At 38.3% G+C, this 21,535-nt stretch overlaps 1 protein-coding gene across 1 annotated transcript in view; it reads left to right on the forward strand.

Moving 5' to 3' along the window:
* Positions 1-21,535, forward strand: part of LOC134540221 (probable ATP-dependent RNA helicase DDX5) — a 166,396-nt gene that overhangs the window by 69,475 nt on the left and 75,386 nt on the right. The window contains exon 6 of the mRNA XM_063382835.1: positions 16,157-16,336. Coding sequence (XP_063238905.1) covers positions 16,157-16,336 — 180 coding nt within the window. The remainder of the gene's footprint in view (positions 1-16,156; positions 16,337-21,535) is intronic.

Genomic DNA, 21,535 nt, shown 5'->3' on the forward strand with positions numbered 1-21,535 from the left:
AATACTTTTCTAGACCTATGTATGCCTTTTAAACTCTGTAACCTGTAAGGCCTACCACAATTCTGAGTAGGATAATTCACAATTTATACAAATTTTTTTGTCTGCATTGTTTAGGTTTTAAAAAATGCATAAATTTACTAGGCCTAAACATGTTACAAAGCACAGTACTGGAAACTGTTTTAAAAAATTTACTTACAAAAAAAAAGCTCAAGTCATAACTTAAAAACAAATAAGTTACGTCTATTTGTACCTGTGGCTAGGTTATATCAATTTTTTCCAATAAGTGCTGTAAAAAACACGACTCGCAGCTATATGAATATTTCAAGAGTCGGTAGGCCTAACAAAATTTATTATCGTAACGTTCTATTTATCTGCTTAAGAATGCACAAAACTGTTAAAATATTGTACGCTTTAGCACCTACCTGCAATGTACTTGTGCATCCATTGACGAAGTTTTGGGTCATCCAGTTTTTCATTGGGGATGTTTGCTTCGATAAAAGCTAGAGTTGTTGACATAATGAACTCATTCTTGTCCAATTTTGCTATTTTTGCCGTCAACAAGGCTGATTCCAACGAAACTTGCCTTTTTGCACCAGATTGTTGACTTTCCTTGTTTTTGTTATGCGAGGCACTGTTTTTTATGAGTTTCAAGCACGTGTGATTCCGTTGCCACTCTATTCTAACGTTGCAGTACTTGCACATGAGAATTTTTTGCACTTTGTCAAAGACATAGAATTCTTCGCTCGCAAACTCCGCCGCCCTGTCAAATACTGTCACAACCATTTTAAAATCAACGTTTTACAAAAAGAAACAGAGCAAAAACGTTTGATTACATCCACGCCATTTTAACAAACTGTGGAGAGTGGCGACTTTGGCGAGGCGATAGCGCGACATGAATACGACTTCCTAGACTATCGAAAGTCGTTAACAATAGATTATAATCGATTGCTGTTATCGAGTTATCAAAATATGGACGTTTAGCTATTTTCTGTGTTTTTTCTTAAATTTTTTCATGATTTCTCTAAGAAGTAATTGATAATTTTGCGTTTTTAAGTTTATGTATATTAATTTCGTTAATATTTCGCGCATCGTGTAAAACACCTGTCTCTACCTATGAAAGATTTTTATTTCAAGTTTCAGGATGATATTATTTCGGTACCTACAATATTATCCATTTATAATAAACAAAATCTGTTAACAAGTTTGAAAGTTTTTTATTGTGTGGAATGTGGTGAAGCATGGATGTACGCAGAGTCCTACATCACATTCTGCACACATCCACCTTGTTTCTTTTCGCCTTGGTTTTGTCTTTGTGCTGTGCTTGCACACGTAACACTGCCTTTGTGGTTTGGCCTTCGCTGTTGTTGATGGCACTGGAGTTGGGAAGTGTCGAGCAGTTAGCCGCAATGGTGTTGGGGTGATGACAGCTGAGCGCCGCCCACCTTTTGAAGGCTTGTGCGTAGGACAAAACTCCTGCAGTAGTTGTCGAACCAAATTGAGTCTGAACTGCACCAGCCTAATTTTCTTGTTATGTCTGATATTGTACATAATACAGGCATTCAAAATTATGTCCAATATATGGAAAAACAATTTTTTGAACCATTTTATTGTCTTCCTAGTACTATCAACAAAACTTATCTGCATGTCAGCCTTATCCACTAACCCCATGTTTCGATTGTAGTCAACCACGGACCGAGGCTTAATTATGCTTGCTGCTCAAACAATTCTTTCATCAATACGTTTACTAAAATAGTATATTGTATAGGAAACAGACATTTGATTCATAATATTTACAAACTTTTTTTTAAATCCCTTTCTTTTTTCGCACATATTTCTGTCTATTGTGAAGAGCCTATAGTTCAGTATCTTTGACCACGAAAATAAAAGCACTCTCAAATAAATACACCCCTGTTCGCGTTACCGGGAGATAACAGCAGATAAAAGAATGACTCTGCAATTCTATAGGTGTGCGACTGTTGCTATCGTTTAAAAACCCCACATATAAGGACTTGGCTACACCGCTATCTGTCGCAGTGTGTTTCACCACCTTGTAAAATACGCAAGAACTTTAAAAATCACTGGGAATGATTTAGTAAACTGTAAAAGAGAATGTTGGACATAGCAGAACATTATATTGCTGCCAAAACGTAAAATTATGGTCATACTATTAAATTTATGTTAAAAACGTACATTTACATTCATACTCTCTAATACTGTCACGATGGACATAGACATATCCGGCGACTCCACCCAAAATGTCGCGGTATGTCCTACCTGGCAGACTCCACCAAAATGTCACGGTAGACATGGAGGTCTGTATTGAGGGAGGGGGGGGGGGGGATCTGTAACTCTTGAAACCTACACTCGCTTGGCAATAAAAATGGGGTACTTATAATCAAAACTATTCACAACCTGGGATCTTAAAATAATAGGTTCCACCCCCTGTACAGGAGGTCTGGAGAGAGATGGAATTACTTTAAATGAATTTAAAACTTAATTCTAAAGAAAGTACGTTTATTACACGAGATCTTAAACTCATACAAAATTATTAACTTTTACAATTAAACTAAATAAATAAAATCAAGGACATTCTGACAATCAGTCTTATTAGTTACTTTACAATTAAGAACTATAACTTGAATGAACTAAAAGGGGATCTTTATTTACAAACGCTTTGATCTACGAGCAGCTAGAGGGTATCAAAATCTTCCACGACGTTAAAACTCATTCTAAGTCCTTAAAGATAACTTAAACATTATTTCCGCAACTCCAACCATCTTTACAGTAACGTAGTTCTGTTCTCAGGCTTAGCCTCTACCTCAAAGAGCCTATCATCCCTAAAACCCTAACCGACTCGTTGCCACTGGCGAGAGGCATAGCCTCCCCCAGAGTGAGCCCCGAGCAACCTTCAGCGGCCGCTTATAAACCCTCTCGGCCCCGCCGACCCTTCCAGAGAACCTCGGCTCGCCGACGTTTCCAGAGAGTCCCGGCCCGCCGATGTTTCCAGAGAACCTCGGTCGCCGCCCCCAAATTTCGCAATCAGGGCCCGAGCCCGCGGAACAAGCACCACGCTGCGACCTAGTCACGCCAGCAGACCGCCGCTTCGCGAGGGCCGATGACCCACGCGACTCATGAGGAATGTGCAGCGAGAGCACACGGCACACCGCCGGCCGGTCGCTGACGAAACGAGGCCGCTTCTCGCACGGGCGCAGCGGCCCGCCCACAGCTCGCGCCATGAAAGACAGAAATCTGAACCCGGCCACACCAAGAAATTTCTGGAACGTGACACTACCCTCCGCTAACGAAGCTCGAGCCCCATCGAGCTAGCACAAAAACAAAATAAAAGACTCCTACGTGTTAATGACTAACGGTGACAAACTCAAAGAAAAATAAAAAAGTTTAATAGCAGTACAAACTTGAAGGAAATGCTCTATGGGACTAGATACATCGAAGCGTCCTACCTTAAAGTTTGTGATACCCTCTGTACAATAATTTGTTACATTAAGGATTTAATAACATTGCTGTCTTAGACTGTGAATTTCACAAGTTCATTCCGATATTTCGCCACAAATTTCAATGAGTGGGCCCTAATTAAACAATAATTAATTTTAAATTTTCTGTCTCTTCGAACAAAAGTAATCTTTTACATTATTTCTTCCCTGATTATTATCTTTAATTTAAACCTACTGTAACAATATTTTTTTTTCTTTTCTGTTTAAAATAAATTAAGTGTCATGTCCCATGTTACAAATACAAAAATTTCTTAGCTGATTTATGTCCGACGCGAGTTCTTGAACAAAGGTTGTCGAGAAGAGAAGGCACAGCCACATCAACACAACAGGACGTCAGGGCAGCCCACTTCTCCGCCAACCTCTGCTCCGAAGGTCGCGTCGTCATCACAGAATATGGAGATGACTTCTGTAACAACATTTACAAGACATTAACACAGTGACATCACAACAAAGAACACTCCTAAGCCTTTTCTTTAGGCTCCTATTCCAACACAAGTACAACAAGGAAAACAATTTTCAAATTTTATTTTAATTAAAAAAATAATAAGAGATTTTATTAACATTTTATTCCAGTTTTCAAATTTATTTTAAATGCTCTAGCAAAACGTAACTGACAGAGATGAGTACTGGATGCCAACCAAATAAATAAATAATTTTAACCAGAATACAAAATAAATCATCTAGTAATACTCTCACCCTAAAAAGAACCTAAACATGGAACACAGTAGGAATGATAACCACAGGATCGACTTCAAGGAAAGGAACTTGATCTCTGTCTGTTCCCTAACTTCAACATCGCTTAAAGTTCTCAGTACCATCTCACAGCAACTGCAAAACGAAGTCACTAGGGTGCAGGTCTCTTCACACGACCTACCCAAACTCTTCTTATATCAGGTGGCAGTCACACTGTCCACCCAAGGCAATCTCTCAGTGGTGCCCCAACCAGCTACCCCACTAGAGACAAACACCAATAACACATACTTCCAGGAGAAAATCCCTCTTCTGGCTTCTTGACCAGAGCCAACTTCTGCAACATCAGCTCCTAAAATAACAACTGTAGCTCTTCCATACTACAGCACAACTATCTTCCTTCAAGAGAAATCTTTAGTCACTATAACTGTGCCCTACACTGTCCAACATGGCACACTGTCACCAGAAACAAAGTAATGATGGCTGAGTCCAACCCTTGACTGCAACTTTTCTTCTTCTTCTTCTTCTTCTTCTTCTTCTTCTTCTTCAAATACTTTAATAATTTCTATACCATGGTAGGGAGGATAAGGAAAGAGTGGCCAGCTCCCACCCCTATCGCAAACCTATTCCATGCTGACCCCAAAAATAAAATAAAATTATCACTTGAATACAAAAGAAACTGAAAACCTTCAAATCAAAACTGTCCAATTTTTTTTTAAATTAGAAAATAATAAATGATAGGCAACCTACTCATCCCTTATCAGTGAACAATCTTAACAGATTAAGAAAAATCTATTTGACTGTCAAATAAAACTTTATAAGCCTAACCAAAAAACTTTTTCTCACTATTTTGTATACAAACTTTTATACTTAATAAAATACGCACTTTGTGTCACTCTGACACCTCTTAACAAAAGTTCAAGCTCCAAAACCCTAAAACATAAATCTGTTAATTAGTATTGAATAAAGTCTTCTCCTAATTATTTCTCAGAAAATTAAGATACTCTTAAACCCTAACATTATTCACTAAAACCTCATAACCAAGAAAAAAAACATTACCTCCTCAATTCATTAAAATAAATCCTAACATTGTTCTACTGTAAAAGTTATTAAATGGTACACATGAATTATTACTACGAAATCACAAAACATGTAATTTAATCTTAAAAATAAATTCTGCCTCGGCCTACTAAAAAAAAAATTAGTTTACAAAAATAAACAAACACTGTTATAGCCATTCTGCTTCTGTTTTCGGCTTCTCCAGTCTAAAATAAACACTACTAATCCACACTGTTTAAAACTGTGTTTAAAAAAAAAATTACGAGATAAATAAATTAAATTTTACATGACCTTATAGAGTTCTTGAATGGGATGTGGTTCTTGGAAATGATGAAGACGTCTTCTTACTCTTCATTTTTCCTTTCAGCCTGACAGTCTCTACTGCCTCTGCAGGTAATGGTGGTGCCATCAGGTCCTCCCTGGAGTGCCACCAGCAACACCATCCACAGTCTTCCAAGTCATGAAGTCAGTTACAGGTCACCACTGGACTGGGTACTGAAACACTACTTTACAAAAACTGATAAGTACCAGGCACAAACAAAATAAATCATTAGATAAAAAAATGTTTCCTCTGAATCACACAGCTATTTTTTTTATCATTTATTAACAGAATAAAATTTCTCATAAATTAATTTATTAAAATTAAATTTGACACTTAGGCAGGTACACTAGCTCACTTCAGCAATGTTTCGCATATCTCTTCTTCCTAACTTTAACACAATTCCTTACTTATACCCAGGGAATTTACCTCCACAACAACAACAAATTTTTCTGTAGTGCCTATCTGCTATAGGCCCACTAACAACCTCGTACACAGGGGTCTCTACACCCACCAACTAAATTCATTGAAGTGGTACCTTATCCTATACAGGATAACCACTTCGGTACTACACTGGGGATCACCTGCCCCATACCACTAACACCTCAGGGTTCTCCCGACCCTTTATCCTGTAGCCAGCCCATCTCCTATGGGTCTGCGCTACAATTATCTTGTCCCTACTCTCCCAGGGACACAACACCTCAACTTGTCCCAGCTCAGCTCCACTGGCTGGACAATAACAAAAACCCTCACATTAGGGTCTCTCACCCTAAAGAAAACACTTATTCACCCTCTTTTTCCCTTGGAGTTAATTCCCTAAACACCCAAATAAACAATCCTCACACTTTTCTCAGGGCTTATCCATTTTACAGTGTACCTCCTAGTGATCCGAAACTCAAAGTTAACAAAATTAATTATCGCCGAAACGAAAATAATTATGACAAAAAATTAATAAATTCTGTTAAACTTATTGTTCTCAACTTTAATAATTTTACTTCTAAAAATAATAATAAGACGGTGTGGTCAATAATGCCAATAATCCAAAACAATAAAAAAAATAACTATAAAACTCTTATCTGTCTGCGCCACTGCTGTGCCCTTGAAGTCCAGCCGGTCGGAAACTGCCAAATCGGACCGAAACGTGCCGACCCCAGGCCGTCCGCCACTCAAGGTCAGCGCACAGCTGAGTCGCCCACCGCACCATGTCTGCATGACTGCGTGTCGCGCACGTCGCACGTAGCAAGCCAGCTCTAGGACCACGTGTCTCTACAATATTTCTTAGAAATACAAGGTTTAACATCATTCTTGAACCAATAGCCCACACAAACTCTCAGTTTCATAACAAAAATTAATTGTGACATAATAAACAAAATTAATTAAACCGGAATTAGAATTTACTTAATTAAAAATTAGTTAAACTTACTAGGTGACCTGATGAAACCTCATGACTGACTGACTGACTGACTAAAACAAAAACTTTTTATGTAAACAAAACAACAGTACCAATAATAGCATTACGTAACACATCCGCCGCGTGCTCCCACTGGTTTCCTGAATTTCTGAATTCCTGAAATATCCTAAAATAAATTATTCATTACATAATTAATCCCATCAACACATATATCTCAATACACTCTGCTTCACTGTATCATTGTATGCTATTAGGCTTCTCCTCTTTTAATTATTTCCCTTAATTTTCCGCTGAAAAAAAAAAATCAACTTCTCACAAGTCTCAGTTTCCTCTAGGGCATCTTGTAAACATCACAACACTTGTCCTCATGCTTCTCTAACTCAACAAGAACAACTTCACAGTGGAGTCATATCCCGTACAGGATAGCCACTTAATACCTTTTATTTACCGTGGGCAAAACCTGCTCCACAAAATCACGAATGCTGCTGGGGTATCCTGCCCCCTGTCTAAATTTCTTCATCCTACGTGGTTTTCTCCTTTCAACTAATTATTTCAACAGATAGCCTAACATAAACACACACATCATTCTCCCGGACTTAGCCTAAAATACACTCAACATTTCTCTTATAACTAAACACTTACTTGCATAAGTTTTCTCTTGTCCTAAAACAAAGTTACATACAGAATTAAACACTACTTATCTAACTTAATCTACGTTACCAGCACAGGCGTTCACACAGCTGTCGTCAAGGTCACGTCCTTACGGCCGCGCCGCCCACGTAACGTCATCAACCTGCCACTGTCTCACAGCTGCTAACGTATGCAGTTCCGCACTCACCGCCAAGTCGAAGCACGTACAGGGGCTTATGTCAGCTCTGCAGCGCGTCCACTTGCCTCGTACTGCTGAAACCACTTCGGTAACACTTCGTTTTACTTACACCTCGTTTCAATAATCTGGTTCCCTCGCTCGTGATTTAAAATAACTCCTAAAAATAACGATTTTGGGTTACACATCATGCTACTTCATACTAAACTACTTTTCAGAAACAAAATCTGCCGAACTATTTACACGGGACCAAGACTTAAACCTTAACATAATTTTTAACAAAAACTTCTTAATTAAATAACTCTAACTATCATAACCGAAACTTAAAGTACCCGATCTAATTACCACGTTTCTCAACCCATCAAAATACGGCTAACAAAATACGTCGCATGAACTTTCTAAGTCAAAAACTTTAACAATCTACACAGTAAATTAACATTAAAACCTCCGTCTCCCACCAGAAATAGAACCTACCCGGCGCTTCCAACCAAAATGTCGCGGTATGTCCTACCCGGCGCTTCCAACCAAAATGTCACGATGGACATAAACATATCCGGCGACTCCACCCAAAATGTCGCGGTATTTCCTACCCGGCAGACTCCACCAAAATGTCACGGTAGACATGGAGGTCTGTATTGAGGGAGGGGGGGGGGGGGGATCTGTAACTCTTGAAACCTACACTCGCTTGGCAATAAAAATGGGGTACTTATAATCAAAACTATTCACAACCTGGGATCTTAAAATAATAGGTTCCACCCCCTGTACAGGAGGTCTGGAGAGAGATGGAATTACTTTAAATGAATTTAAAACTTAATTCTAAAGAAAGTACGTTTATTACACGAGATCTTAAACTCATACAAAATTATTAACTTTTACAATTAAACTAAATAAATAAAATCAAGGACATTCTGACAATCAGTCTTATTAGTTACTTTACAATTAAGAACTATAACTTGAATGAACTAAAAGGGGATCTTTATTTACAAACGCTTTGATCTACGAGCAGCTAGAGGGTATCAAAATCTTCCACGACGTTAAAACTCATTCTAAGTCCTTAAAGATAACTTAAACATTATTTCCGCGACTCCAACCATCTTTACAGTAACGTAGTTCTGTTCTCAGGCTTAGCCTCTACCTCAAAGAGCCTATCATCCCTAAAACCCTAACCGACTCGTTGCCACTGGCGAGAGGCATAGCCTCCCCCAGAGTGAGCCCCGAGCAACCTTCAGCGGCCGCTTATAAACCCTCTCGGCCCCGCCGACCCTTCCAGAGAACCTCGGCTCGCCGACGTTTCCAGAGAGTCCCGGCCCGCCGATGTTTCCAGAGAACCTCGGTCGCCGCCCCCAAATTTCGCAATCAGGGCCCGAGCCCGCTGAACGAGCACCGCGCTGCGACCTAGTCACGCCAGCAGACCGCCGCTTCGCGAGGGCCGATGACCCACGCGACTCATGAGGAATGTGCAGCGAGAGCACACGGCACACCGCCGGCCGGTCGCTGACGAAACGAGGCCGCTTCTCGCACGGGCGCAGCGGCCCGCCCACAGCTCGCGCCATGAAAGACAGAAATATGAACCCGGCCACACCGAGAAATTTCTGGAACGTGACAATACCATTAAAAATATGCCCGTACATGTACGTTCATACTAGCTAAAGGGTTAAAGAGTGAAGTTCTCATTGTAATCACAATGACTTCTTCACAAGAGGCTAATGCCTGCTGAATAATCATACCCGTTTTTGTGCGACCACAATGAAAGTTTTTTGCTATGTCACTGTCTGGGAACATATTTGGCACTAGTTTAGTAATCACTTAAACTTATTGGCTGGTTGTTTTCACAAACAAAATTTGCCCATTGTAATTCAGTATCAATCACACCATTATTTTCTTTCAATACAAAACTGGACAGCGAGGAACTCTGTTGTATGCCCATTTGATTTCTTTTGTGATATTCAGTATTTTCGTGTGGTTCGCAGATCCTTATGCCCCCCACTGACATTGTTGAGCATAATTACACACTGTGCACTTAGCTTGGTAATCGCTGCTCCCTGTCTTTATCCGTTCTAGTTGGTTTTACCATTCTCTTTTATACTTTTGCTTAAACGGAGCCCGATCTGGTTACGCCTTACGTTTTTTGTTCATCGTAACAAGAGCTGCAAGTAGCCTATTTAATTCTAGTTTAAATCGCCAAGCCGTAGAAGTTTTACAAGAGCAACACAACAAAATTTAAAGAAAATAGCTAAACAAAAGTAGTAATCATAGATAAATGAATAATCAACAATAGAACCTCATTTTTACCTACCCAGGATTTACGAATTGCTGTGTTGAACCTTTTTTTTTTTTACTTACACCGTTATCTTCCCTATATTACTTTAAGCGAAAGCATTTCCCACAATTTATGTTACAACAGGGCTGCATTAAATATCAAAACATCAGAAAAGTTTAGTCGGAATTTTAAAAGTTGAAAGTGAATATTGGGAAGATTTTATTTATTTTACGTTACTGCATGTGGTCACGGCAGCTTTGCTTGCCACTGTAAACAAATTACGTTTTTTACTTGCCACGGTAATCGATACGACCATGAACCAAAACGTTGGTGATGTGAACGGAAAAATTAAATTAAGTTTGATGTGAACGCAAAATTAAATTCAGTTTATATCTCTCCCTTTTAAACCGTTACGTATTATGTAATAAATGAGTTTTAAATGCGGGTTTTACAAAAATAAATAGTGGGTTACTGTGCCCATGTTGAAATAATTTTTAAAGCAACATAACCAAATTCCTCAAAATAAGGCATCTTCATGCATGTTTGGCAATGCTCATTTTGCATTTGAAATATTTTGGAAAAGCTGTTGGCAGCACTAAATGTCCAAACATTAGTGTTTTTCTCCGCCATTTACGATATTTGTTTTACGAACGACGAAGTATGTACAGCTATGATGGAAATCCCATTAGAGAAAATCCGTTATAATTGAGTAAAATCCAGGAATTCGTTTGAGGTCCTGAAATCCGTGAAAACGGATAAAATCCATGAAATTGGCAGGCTTGGCGTAACATTAAATGACATAGAAATGAAGGTAAAGGTGTAATGCATGTCCCATAAGTACATACAAGAATTTGTACCGGTTGTTACTCTGAAAACAATCCTTTTAGCAATTTTTAACTCTTCTAAAAATACAGTTTAAAAACTTAATCCGGAATCAAAACTACTTTATGGCCCTCAGCTAATTATTAAATGCTTTTTTTAAACAAACCCTATTGGATATCTTGAGTAGTTTTCATATCATGTTTTGACTGAAGCTCTACACACTATATGTGTGCCCGGGCAGATGGCATCAATTAAACCTAAGGGATACAAACAACTTTTTACTAACCTGAATCATAGTTAAATATTTATAGTCTATCCTGATCACAATCAAAGTTACAGAATTTGATCAAATAAATACATTAGTGTATTTTTCCTTCAGATAGGCAGTGATGGATATATAGTGTTGATGGAAATATGAGTGAAATCTGTATATTCAGGGTGGCCACCAAACCAGGAAAACGGGAAAAACCGGGAAAATGTCGGGAATTTGAAAGGGCCCGGGTAAAACCGGGAAACTGTCTGGAATTTTACTTCTTTCCTGGACAAATGCTGCAGTGTAAATGCGCACAACTTATATAAGACGTACATCGCGGCGTCTGATAATCACGCGGCAAATCTATACAGTGTCATGTTGGCAGCGGCTGTAGTGTTCCCAGGCGTGTCATGTTTCTTCTTTCCTCATAGACGCAATACGTCACTAAGAGGGGGAGGGGGAATATGAACCGCACTACGGCGTGCAATGCAGGGTGTTGTTCTAATTTGTTCTGTTCAGTACAAGTCTTCGAGCAATGTTAGTCTTACGCTGTGCAGTTTGTTAGGAAGCCATTGAGGCAATGTCTACTAGGTATTCCTGTCGTTACAAGTCTGAGTATCCATGGGCTACTGAGGATGCGAAAGACAGAACTTGTGCGAGATGCAAGATATGCAATAAAAGTTTCAAGATCGATACGATGGGTAGGGGAGCATTTACAAGCCATGCCAAATCTAAAAATCACAATAGAGTTATAAATAACCAATCAAGAAACCTGCAACTTACAGAATTTTTTTCCACTCAACCTCCTCAGGATGAAACCAATGCTTCCTGAAACAAAGAAGTCCTACGTTTGCACTTTTATTACTTTAATTTATACTAGAAGCTTCCAACGGTTTAGCGGTGTTATAAACTACAACGTCTTGTAAATACATCGCCTATCAATAAACTGTCAAATATGTCCAGTAACTAACGACACTGCTTGTTTTTTTACGAATATTCACAGCTGTGTGTTGAGGCTAGCCGATAAACCTTCCGCATTAACGCACCTTAACGTCGGTAATGCTATGTTCACTTAAAATTTGTAAAATAATAATACTAAATGTATAATAATTATGTACACCAGAACCCCGATTTCACGAACACCAGATTTAACTAAGCAGTGATTTTACGAATACATTCTCGGGAACCGTCAAAAAATTGGACATTTTGACCAAAATGTGAAAATCAGAAAAAAAATATTTAAAAAATGCAATGAAAGATCATTAAAATCTTTTAATTTTAACACACAGCGTATTTTTGTGTTGGCTTTAACACTTCCAATAATGTTCATGTAAGAATAACAAAAAAAAATGGGACATTTCCTTTAAAAATATGGCTGTGGTAGGTTCTGCAACGCGAGTGGGCGCACACTAAGCTCGCCCGGCTGGCTGGCGACAGCGGCTTCATGACGCCCTCCCCTCTGTAACATTCTTCAAGGCTAGCTCACACAAACCATCTAGTGTCCTCCCTTATAACACCCCAACTTCCCTCCCCTTTGAAAAACCTTCAGTGAGAAACTGCTCTTTTAACCCTCCTTTCGCCCGTAAAATTTGGCTACTGTGAATAGGGTACTGAAGAGTGTTGTGAAGGGGGGGGGGGGGGAACCAAGTTAGAGTTCAGTCATCTCTGGCAAGGAATTTACAAGCTTTCAAACTTAAATATTAATGAATTTTAATAGCAGTGGTCCTATGAAAAGGGAATATACCGAATAAAAGCATGTTGGACCTCCTGCGGTCACCAAACAAAGCATAAACACTGCCCAATGTGTGGTGCAACTGCTACATCGCTTCGTTATTGCTCGCGTGAGAGGCGAGACGTGGAATGTTAAAAGAAAGAAAGGGGGAAATGCGGGGGATGACAGACGGCAGCCAGTGTGTTTCCTGCGTGGGGAATAAGTGGCGTAGCCCTTTTTTTTTATGCTGGGTGAAGCGACCTTTTTCTATCAATCCACGGGAAAAGATAATTGCTTGAGCTGTCAAAATAAACATCGCTGCGACAGTTAAGACAAGACGCGGGCGAGCATCCGGTCGGTCGCTGTGTATATCTACTGGAAAAACATATCTCAATTCATGATAATAAGATTCCTTATAACTTACACGTATAGCCTGATGTTTTCAGTCTGATCCATGCAAGTTATTTAGCCACGTTTTGAATGAAAACAACCACCAGCCGGCCAGTGTTGTGCTCTATTTAATATGCACAAAATATACCAAATATATTTGGTTCAAGAAAAAAAAACTAGCTGAAAAGACTCTCATGGGACTTGAGACAAAAAAAGTCAAAATAATGAGTGATGCCGTAAAACAGACAGCTCTCATAGACGAAGAAATTTGAAACACAAAATAAGGTTAAAGTTATGTGGCAAATATAAACTTAGTAAACTGTCACCAGTGGTGCAACAACAAGGGGGGGGGGGGGGGCAAGGGTATTTTGCCCCCCCCCCCCCTTTCTGAAACCTTGAAGTGTGGGCAAACAGGGGCAAAGAAAGTGCTGTGTAATATATTTTTAGATAATAAAGCTGCTTAAATAGCACCATTTTCCACCTTGAAATACAAATTTTCCCTGGGCAGGGCCCCCGGACCCCCCGCTTCATTAGGGGGGATCGATGATTTTTTATAAAAAGGTATATTCCCCCTTCCCTTTGGAAATTTAGTTGTTGCGCCCCTGACTGTCACCTGTTTTTTTAGTTAGGTATGTATCACATTTTGTGCATTTTTGTTTTACTATATTTAGTGCTATAAAGTTCCTGTGTTTTAAAATGTGTGCTTTGTATCATGTATTACATAAATAAAAACATGTAATTTTGTATATATTGCAAAACCTGGAAAATCTTGAAAAAACCTGGAAAAACCTGGAAAAAACCTGGAATTTTGTATCACAAATGTAGTGGCCACCCTGTATATTGTGCAGGAAATCATTATAGTCAATTCTGCATGTTATGTATGTTTGAAGATGTTTTAATAATAATTTATGTTGTATTGAAATGTTATCTTGCGACATGCTGATCAGACTGGGATACATTATTAGTTTGGCAGGGAGAACTCTGAGAAATCGACTGAAGCAAGAGCGTGGGAATCTTTTTATTGATTATTTTGTTAGTAAAGAAATTTTCTGACCTGGGAAAAGTCAGGGAATTCTGGTATGCTGACGGGGGTGGGGCCGTAGGTGTAAGAGTGGGAGGGGGGGGGGGCATGCAGCATTTTTTTATGGTTCTCTCTCCCCATCTCATTGTTTAAAAGTCCGGGAACTGGCAGCCTATGTAATCATCATGTCTATCTTGACAGGTTTTTTGATGCAAACATATTCAAAGATTGTTTTTGGGGTGAGATTTCCCATGCTTTCTACTGCTACATTCCATGACAAAACTGCATTGAAAGGCGTGCTTGGTTTTATAGAAGTAACTGACAAAATAAATGAAGCAGTGTGCCTTTTTTTTTCTCTCTTGGGGAAGGGGACGGGTTAAAATATAATAAACGGAAAGAGGAACACAAGTATAAAAAATAATATTCTTGGGCCATAAAGGAGGAAAAGGTGAGAGACAAAAAACCAGGTGCCGTGTTTCTTATCCAGCAATAATAACCAGAGACATAAATCATTAATACTTAAATTGTGTTCTACTGGAGACAGAGATATATTGTGATCCATATTCCAAAGTGACCCTTATGGTGAAAGTGTTTGACAGTTATTTCCAAAATTATAGATGCGAAATATACGCAGGGGCGACCCTTCTGCGGGTAGATACGGTACAAGGTTCTCCCAAAACTTATGCTGACCATATTATTAGTTCCTCACAGCAATGCTGCGACAGAGCGTATTTTCAGTATAGTAAGGCAAAATGCTACTGACTTTCGTGCAAATCTTGGAACTGAGACATTAAATGCTTTAATGGTTGAAAAAATAAAAATGGGTGCACACGGAGATAAATGTTACAAAAAGAAGTTTTCCAAGAAGCAACTAGAAATGGCTAAGCATGCTACTGTTAACCAGTTGAAGCAAGGAGGGGTGCATAAGGAGGATTTATAAATTAACTTGTTGGCATACTGCTGAAATGAGACGATTTTGTAAATATGTGTGTGTATATAAGTTAAATGTATATAGACATTCCAGAAATGAGTGTACAACTTAAAAAAAAAAAATAGTAGGCCTAGGCCTATTTCATAACTTTCGGAAATATGTGATCAGAAATTCCTGTTGAGGTGAGCTTGCAATTTTTTATTTATAATTTAGCCATAAATGAGATATTTTAGTTGTGAGTGCAGGTAAATGTAATGTACCATGTTTTAAGTGTTCTGATTTATTTGGTCTCTCATTGTGTTTGCATGTGCGTTGTATGTATACAAAAAAACAATTTTGGTCATTTGTGAGTTTTAGAGGGCAGATAGCACTTAAGGTGTTCATTGTTTTCTCTCTTTCCCTCAAGGCTACCAATGTGTATAATTTTTAACCTGAAATATTATAAAACAATAGCAAATTTCCAACTGGTAGTATATTTAATATTCAGATACAAAAACTGCGTAAATAGCAGTTTACACCTTGAAATTCAAATTTTTCCGGGGGTGGGTCTCCGGACCCCTCTCTTACAAAGTGTGGTCGATGATCCATTGGCGAGGAGGGGTGACTACTGATGAGACTTCTCAGAAGTTGGCATCCCTAGGTATAATGATTTTCAATACTAGGTATCACTTAAGAGCGGAAGCCTTGCATTTACCAGGCAAAAGTAAATATAGGCTTAGAGAAAGTGTGTTGGTTGACCTTGCAATCATCCGTGGTACATGGTCTCATGGGGCTCCCAATATTTCTCTAAAACATTGTAGTGCCTTTAAACTTTTGTTGTTGTAATTGGGTACAGTGATGTTAAGTAGTAGCCATGAAGCTGTTGTGATGAGAGGTGTAGTCCAGCAACCTCACCACCCTGATGCTGTGTGTGTTGAGATGAGAGTGCAGTTCCGTGCTGTCGTGTTCCAGGCTAGGGACCTGGAGAGGGGAGTGGAGATCTGCATCGCCACGCCGGGCCGCCTGATAGACTTCCTGGAGCGGAGCACCACCAACCTGCGTCGCTGCACCTACCTGGTGCTGGACGAGGCCGACCGCATGCTGGACATGGGCTTCGAGCCCCAGATACGCAAGATCATAGAGCAGATCAGGGTGAGGCTCCTCACTGATGCCTCTTGGCATGGAGATAGAATGTACATACAAGCTGTTTGCCATTATAACTACATATCTACAATTGTGTCATGGCAGTTGGTGCAGTGTTAATCAGGGCGGGGGAAACTCTGGAAAACAGTAAATCAGGGAATTGAAGAAGTTATCTTCACGACCTGGAAAACACAAGGAAATATTCTATATCTAAGTATAAAGCGGTATCGGTGATTTTTCATACTACGCAGTATAATAATGTCTTAAAACCAACTGTATTATCATAAATTCATATGGTGATAGTAATCAGTATCTGATTTTTTACTAAAATTTAGTGTAAACGATACAGTAAACTTACTGTGTATAATTTTAAAGCAGAATCAAATATATATAGTTCTGGTTCTAATTGGTCCATAATAGGCTGTGCGAATATGAATACCAAATTATTCTTGAATACAATTATCGAATTTGAATAGTAAGCTTGAGAATTAGAATGCTACTAAAAAGTATTTTTCCGCAGCATGTAATGAATACGTAGGGAAAGAAATAAATTTGTAGTGTAGTGTGGCTTTTGGGAAATAAACAAATAATTAGAGGTGGATGGGATCCCGAAACTCGGGATAAAAGTTATGATAGATACCATTCCCTAACTTCGGGATGGTATAATACTGTTGGAAAATGAATTATTTTAATACTAAAAATTTCAGTCAAACTAATTTTTATATAATTTAAACATTATTATATGCTTATGTTTTCGTCAAACTCTATGTCATATAACAAATCACAACTTTGCACATGTATTCACCAGAGAAAGCACAAGGATATCACATAAACACACATCTATAAAACATAATTCAACCCTCATTCATAAGATACAACATTATCATTTGGCGAACATCTGTCATCAGTTTAAATATTGGTGTTTCTGCATACCTTAAATTTATTAGTTTTTAAAAAATCTGTTATTTCAGTTGGTTTTTGAGTTTGAGTAATGCTCTGTTGAACAAAATGTTTTATGTTATAGAAAGATTTTTTGATTGCTTCTGGAACCTTTTTGTGTTGAGAGATGAATTTGTTCAGTTATTATAAGCTCGAAATAGCTTCCATAGCTGTCACAGGCGGCTCCTCACAGTCATAATCATCATCTGATTCAGCTTTTGATGATTGTAATTAGGGGTGAGCCAATGCCGATTGCCGATTATTAAGATCGGCCGATGTTGGTCATTTTTGTCATTTGCATGATCGGCTTCATGCATGCCGATCCTTTTTGCCGATTACCACTTTCTGAAGACAAAAAAAGTTGTAGCGATTTGAACTGTGCGCGCCGCATCGGCTTCCGGCACTCCGCTCCCCTGCTCCTTCTCCCTCCTTTCTCCCCCTCCCTAGTGTTTCTATGTCTACTCGTTCACCCCCTCCTCTCGTTGATTGGCGCATGCGCGCGCTGCGGCGCGATGTTATAAAAGCTGTGTTTGTTGGTCAGGAGGCCCTCTTTCTTCCTTGATTTTTGTCAGGCTCGGTTGTCAGCGGTTGTAGTCTACGAGCATGTAGTCGTTTAGGTCAACTTAGACCTACGTGTGTGTAGGGATGGGTAAATGTCCAAAATTTTATCTATCTGAAATTTTCCTGGAAATTTTCATGGAAACTTTCCAAAAACCGAAAAACATAGGAAATTTTAGGAAACTTTGATGTTGGTTTATAAATAACCATTTCAGAGAATTAGACATGTGACTGTCTCTACTGTATGAAATTTTCATATTGTAAAATACAATATTCACAGTTGCAGTATTAAGAGGACATTAAAATATCTTTCGTTAGCGATGTAGAATTTACTGTGGGTGCTGTTCTAAATTAATTTCAACATTTAGGTGGAATTATTCTTTTTTACAAATACAGTTCACAAATTCATTGCAAGTAGGCCTAATCAGTTTTTAAATCTGAAAATTATTTAATCAGCTGCTTTCAACATTACAAAAAGCTAATGTAGTGGAAGAAAAATTAAAGTAAAGAATACTTAACTGCAGATTTAACAGAAATGATTCCTTCTGAAAAAACAATTACCTGGTCAATCACAGTTAAAATATTTGACTACATAGATTTGAAAATATTAACACTATAAACTATATTATTACAATTTATCAACTGATTGGAAATAAAGACAAATAAGTTGTAACAAATAGAACACTAAAAAAAAATATTGATCAACAATTAGTTGCATTCATAATAAGAAATCATACATGTTACAGTTTTAACTGAATTGGAAACAAACATGTCCTTATTTAAGTCATATTGGGTCTTATAAACCAATGAAATCATCATTGTCTTCATAACTGAAATCACTGTTTTCTTCCTCTTCTGTTTCATTGTTAGAACAAGATGCACTGTCTTCTTTTAAAACACACTGTGGTAGTTTTTTCTTCTGATATACTTTCTCACATTTGTCTTCCACAATGACAGTAATAGATTCTTTCCTTTCCAATTTTTCAATGTCCTCCAGGATGTGGTGACACAATTTCCAGTTGTGGGCAATGAATGATATTTTACCTGCTCTTTCAGTGGTCAAGCGGTTTCTTAGTTTTGTATGTATACTACCATGTGTACTGAAAGACCTCTCTGTAGCAGCAGAGGTTACTGGCATACCTAAGATTCTGTTTGCTACTTTTGACAGCTGTGTATGACCACACAGACCTTTCCACCAAGTACAGGGTTCAATTTTACCTTTTTCAAGCGCCATCCAAAGAAATTCTTTGGCCCACATACCTTCTCTACTTAGGTACTGAGCTAACTCTGTTAAAACTATACCTTCTACAATGTGTTCCATATCGGTTGAAATTTTGCATACATACTCAACAGCACTCAACTGTTACAGCTAAAAAAAATTCTATGTTTCCCAATGTTTCCACTTTTTTTCAAAGTTTCCATGGGGTCTGTAAATTTTCCATTTTTGAAAGTTTTCGGCAGGAAATTTCCGACAGGAAACTTTCCACTACCCATCACTACGTGTGTGTGCGACCTCAGGGGAAACATGTAAGTTGGAATTGAGTTATGTGTGAGGCGGTGGCCCTTGCTTTAATGTAGTCATATATTTGTAATTTTTTTGTCTAAATTCCCTTTCGGCCGCCACCTGGAAAATTATAAGTTTGGATTAATGTTTTAACGTGACTTAACGTTATTTAACTAGGAAACTTAGTTTTGTTTTTTTGGTGATTATCTTCCCCTGAGACGTCGTCGCATCTGTTTTGATCTTTTATTTAATTATGTAAATCTTTAAATGTAGCTGCGCCTTGCAGTAGCTTTGTCATCGTAACGCTTTTAACTGCACTTTGCAGTAGTTTGAAAAATGTAAAATGTTTGAATTGTAATACTAGACACTGCTCTTACTTCACGTCATCTGCGTTGTTTAATGGGATCGTTACACGGTGTAGCCGGCTTACCATTGAAGCCCGTTTTTTCCTATATCATTGTTTATTGATTATTGTATTTAAACTTTGCCTAAAATTGTATCGACTTAACAACATCAGTAATTTATTGTTTGAATAAAAATGTCTGTGTACCTGAAACCTTTTACCTTGCTTACCCAACTGCTCCAAACACGTAATCCGCAGTCCTAGCCAGGCTCTGGTCTTCCTTCAATCCCTAATAGGCCCCCACCTATTTCAAAATCTCTACGTAACACAAAAGCGCCGACATATTTTTTGCTTCAGAACTGTTGCTTGACGTTTTTAAGTAACATTTACGTTACTTACGTGTTTTAATCTTTTCTGCAGAAAAAAATTAAGTAACATATTCCAGAAAAGTACGTTTGTTAAAAAAGAGTAAACAAAAGCACACCAAACCATTTAATAAGTCATGCATAGGGGCCTGTTCTTTTCGCGATCGCGATTAAACGACGATAAACGCGAAATCACCGTAAAATACAGTCTTTACGCGAAATCACCATAACACAGCGTTTTTACACAAAATTTAGTATTAAAACGTGAAATTGCAGTGTTTTTAAGCGCAATTTAAATACTGGGTAAAAGACTTGTCTCGTCACTTGTAAACAAACACCGCAACATGGCCGCCACTGAACATTAGTCATAAATGCACTAAAGCAAACAAAAGCTTACACACGCTCACGTTATAATGTTAAACTCAAAAATATACTGTAAAAATACGTAGAACTACAGCCTTTATTTTCCTTTCCGGCATAATGTTTGGATAGATGAGACAAACAGGCGAAGTTTTAAAGCCTACGCACACCGCTCGGGGAACTGACGTCAGCTTGGAACAGCGACACCGGATAAATACAAAAGCAAGCAGATGATTGGGCGAACAGTGTTTGGAACAGCCTTAACGTGAGTGGCCATACCATGTCAGCTGGGGGCGCTGGCATATAGTTGGAACAGCGTCTTAATATCAAGCAGAAAGCATTTTAAATCGCGCCAAAAAGCGCAAAAATGTAAACAAACATTCATTTTCGAATGGTGTGACGATGATGATTAGTTGGTCAACAGTGTTATAGATTTTGTTAAAGGGATTAATAGATTTCCAGATTAGTGTATGGGAACAACTAATAATCAGTGTCTAAATCAAAAGTTTGTCATATTGATTTATGTAACCTATTTGTTTAGGGTATTCAGTAATGAGTAGGTTCAAGTAAAATTATTTAACTTAAGTAATTTGGAGCATTTTCGCGATCGTGAAAAAACAACGAAAAACGCAAAATATTCATGAAATCTTATTTTCCCACAAAATTTGCCTTGTTTTGACAATTCACGATAAAACGCGAAATACACAAAAAAAAATTTATTAACTCCTTTGTTTAACACAACAGAGACAGTGCCAACTTGTACCACCTTACTACGAAAATAATATGCAATACGTTTTATAACTGTAATCACGGCACGAAATTTCAACAATCCTTAAAAATCTGACGTGAGTAGAGTATTACACTTGTATTCTCATAAATTCATGCGGTAAGGGATGTGGATTGGAATCCAAACGGTATTTTTTTTTCCCCGTAGCAACGTTACCGATTTATAATGTATTTTTTCTAACCTCAGATAACTTGTATATATAAAGCTGTCGGAAAAAAATTAAATAGAACCATCCGTCGAAACAATCGTGGTAATATATTTTATTAACAAAGTCACGCGCCATCTTCTTTGTTGATACTGCAAATTATACCAAAGAGTCACAGACTCTTTCTATGCATAGATGTCTCTATCC

Source organism: Bacillus rossius, chromosome 1 (genome assembly GCF_032445375.1).
Source record: "Bacillus rossius redtenbacheri isolate Brsri chromosome 1, Brsri_v3, whole genome shotgun sequence".
NCBI lineage: Eukaryota > Metazoa > Arthropoda > Insecta > Phasmatodea > Bacillidae > Bacillus > Bacillus rossius.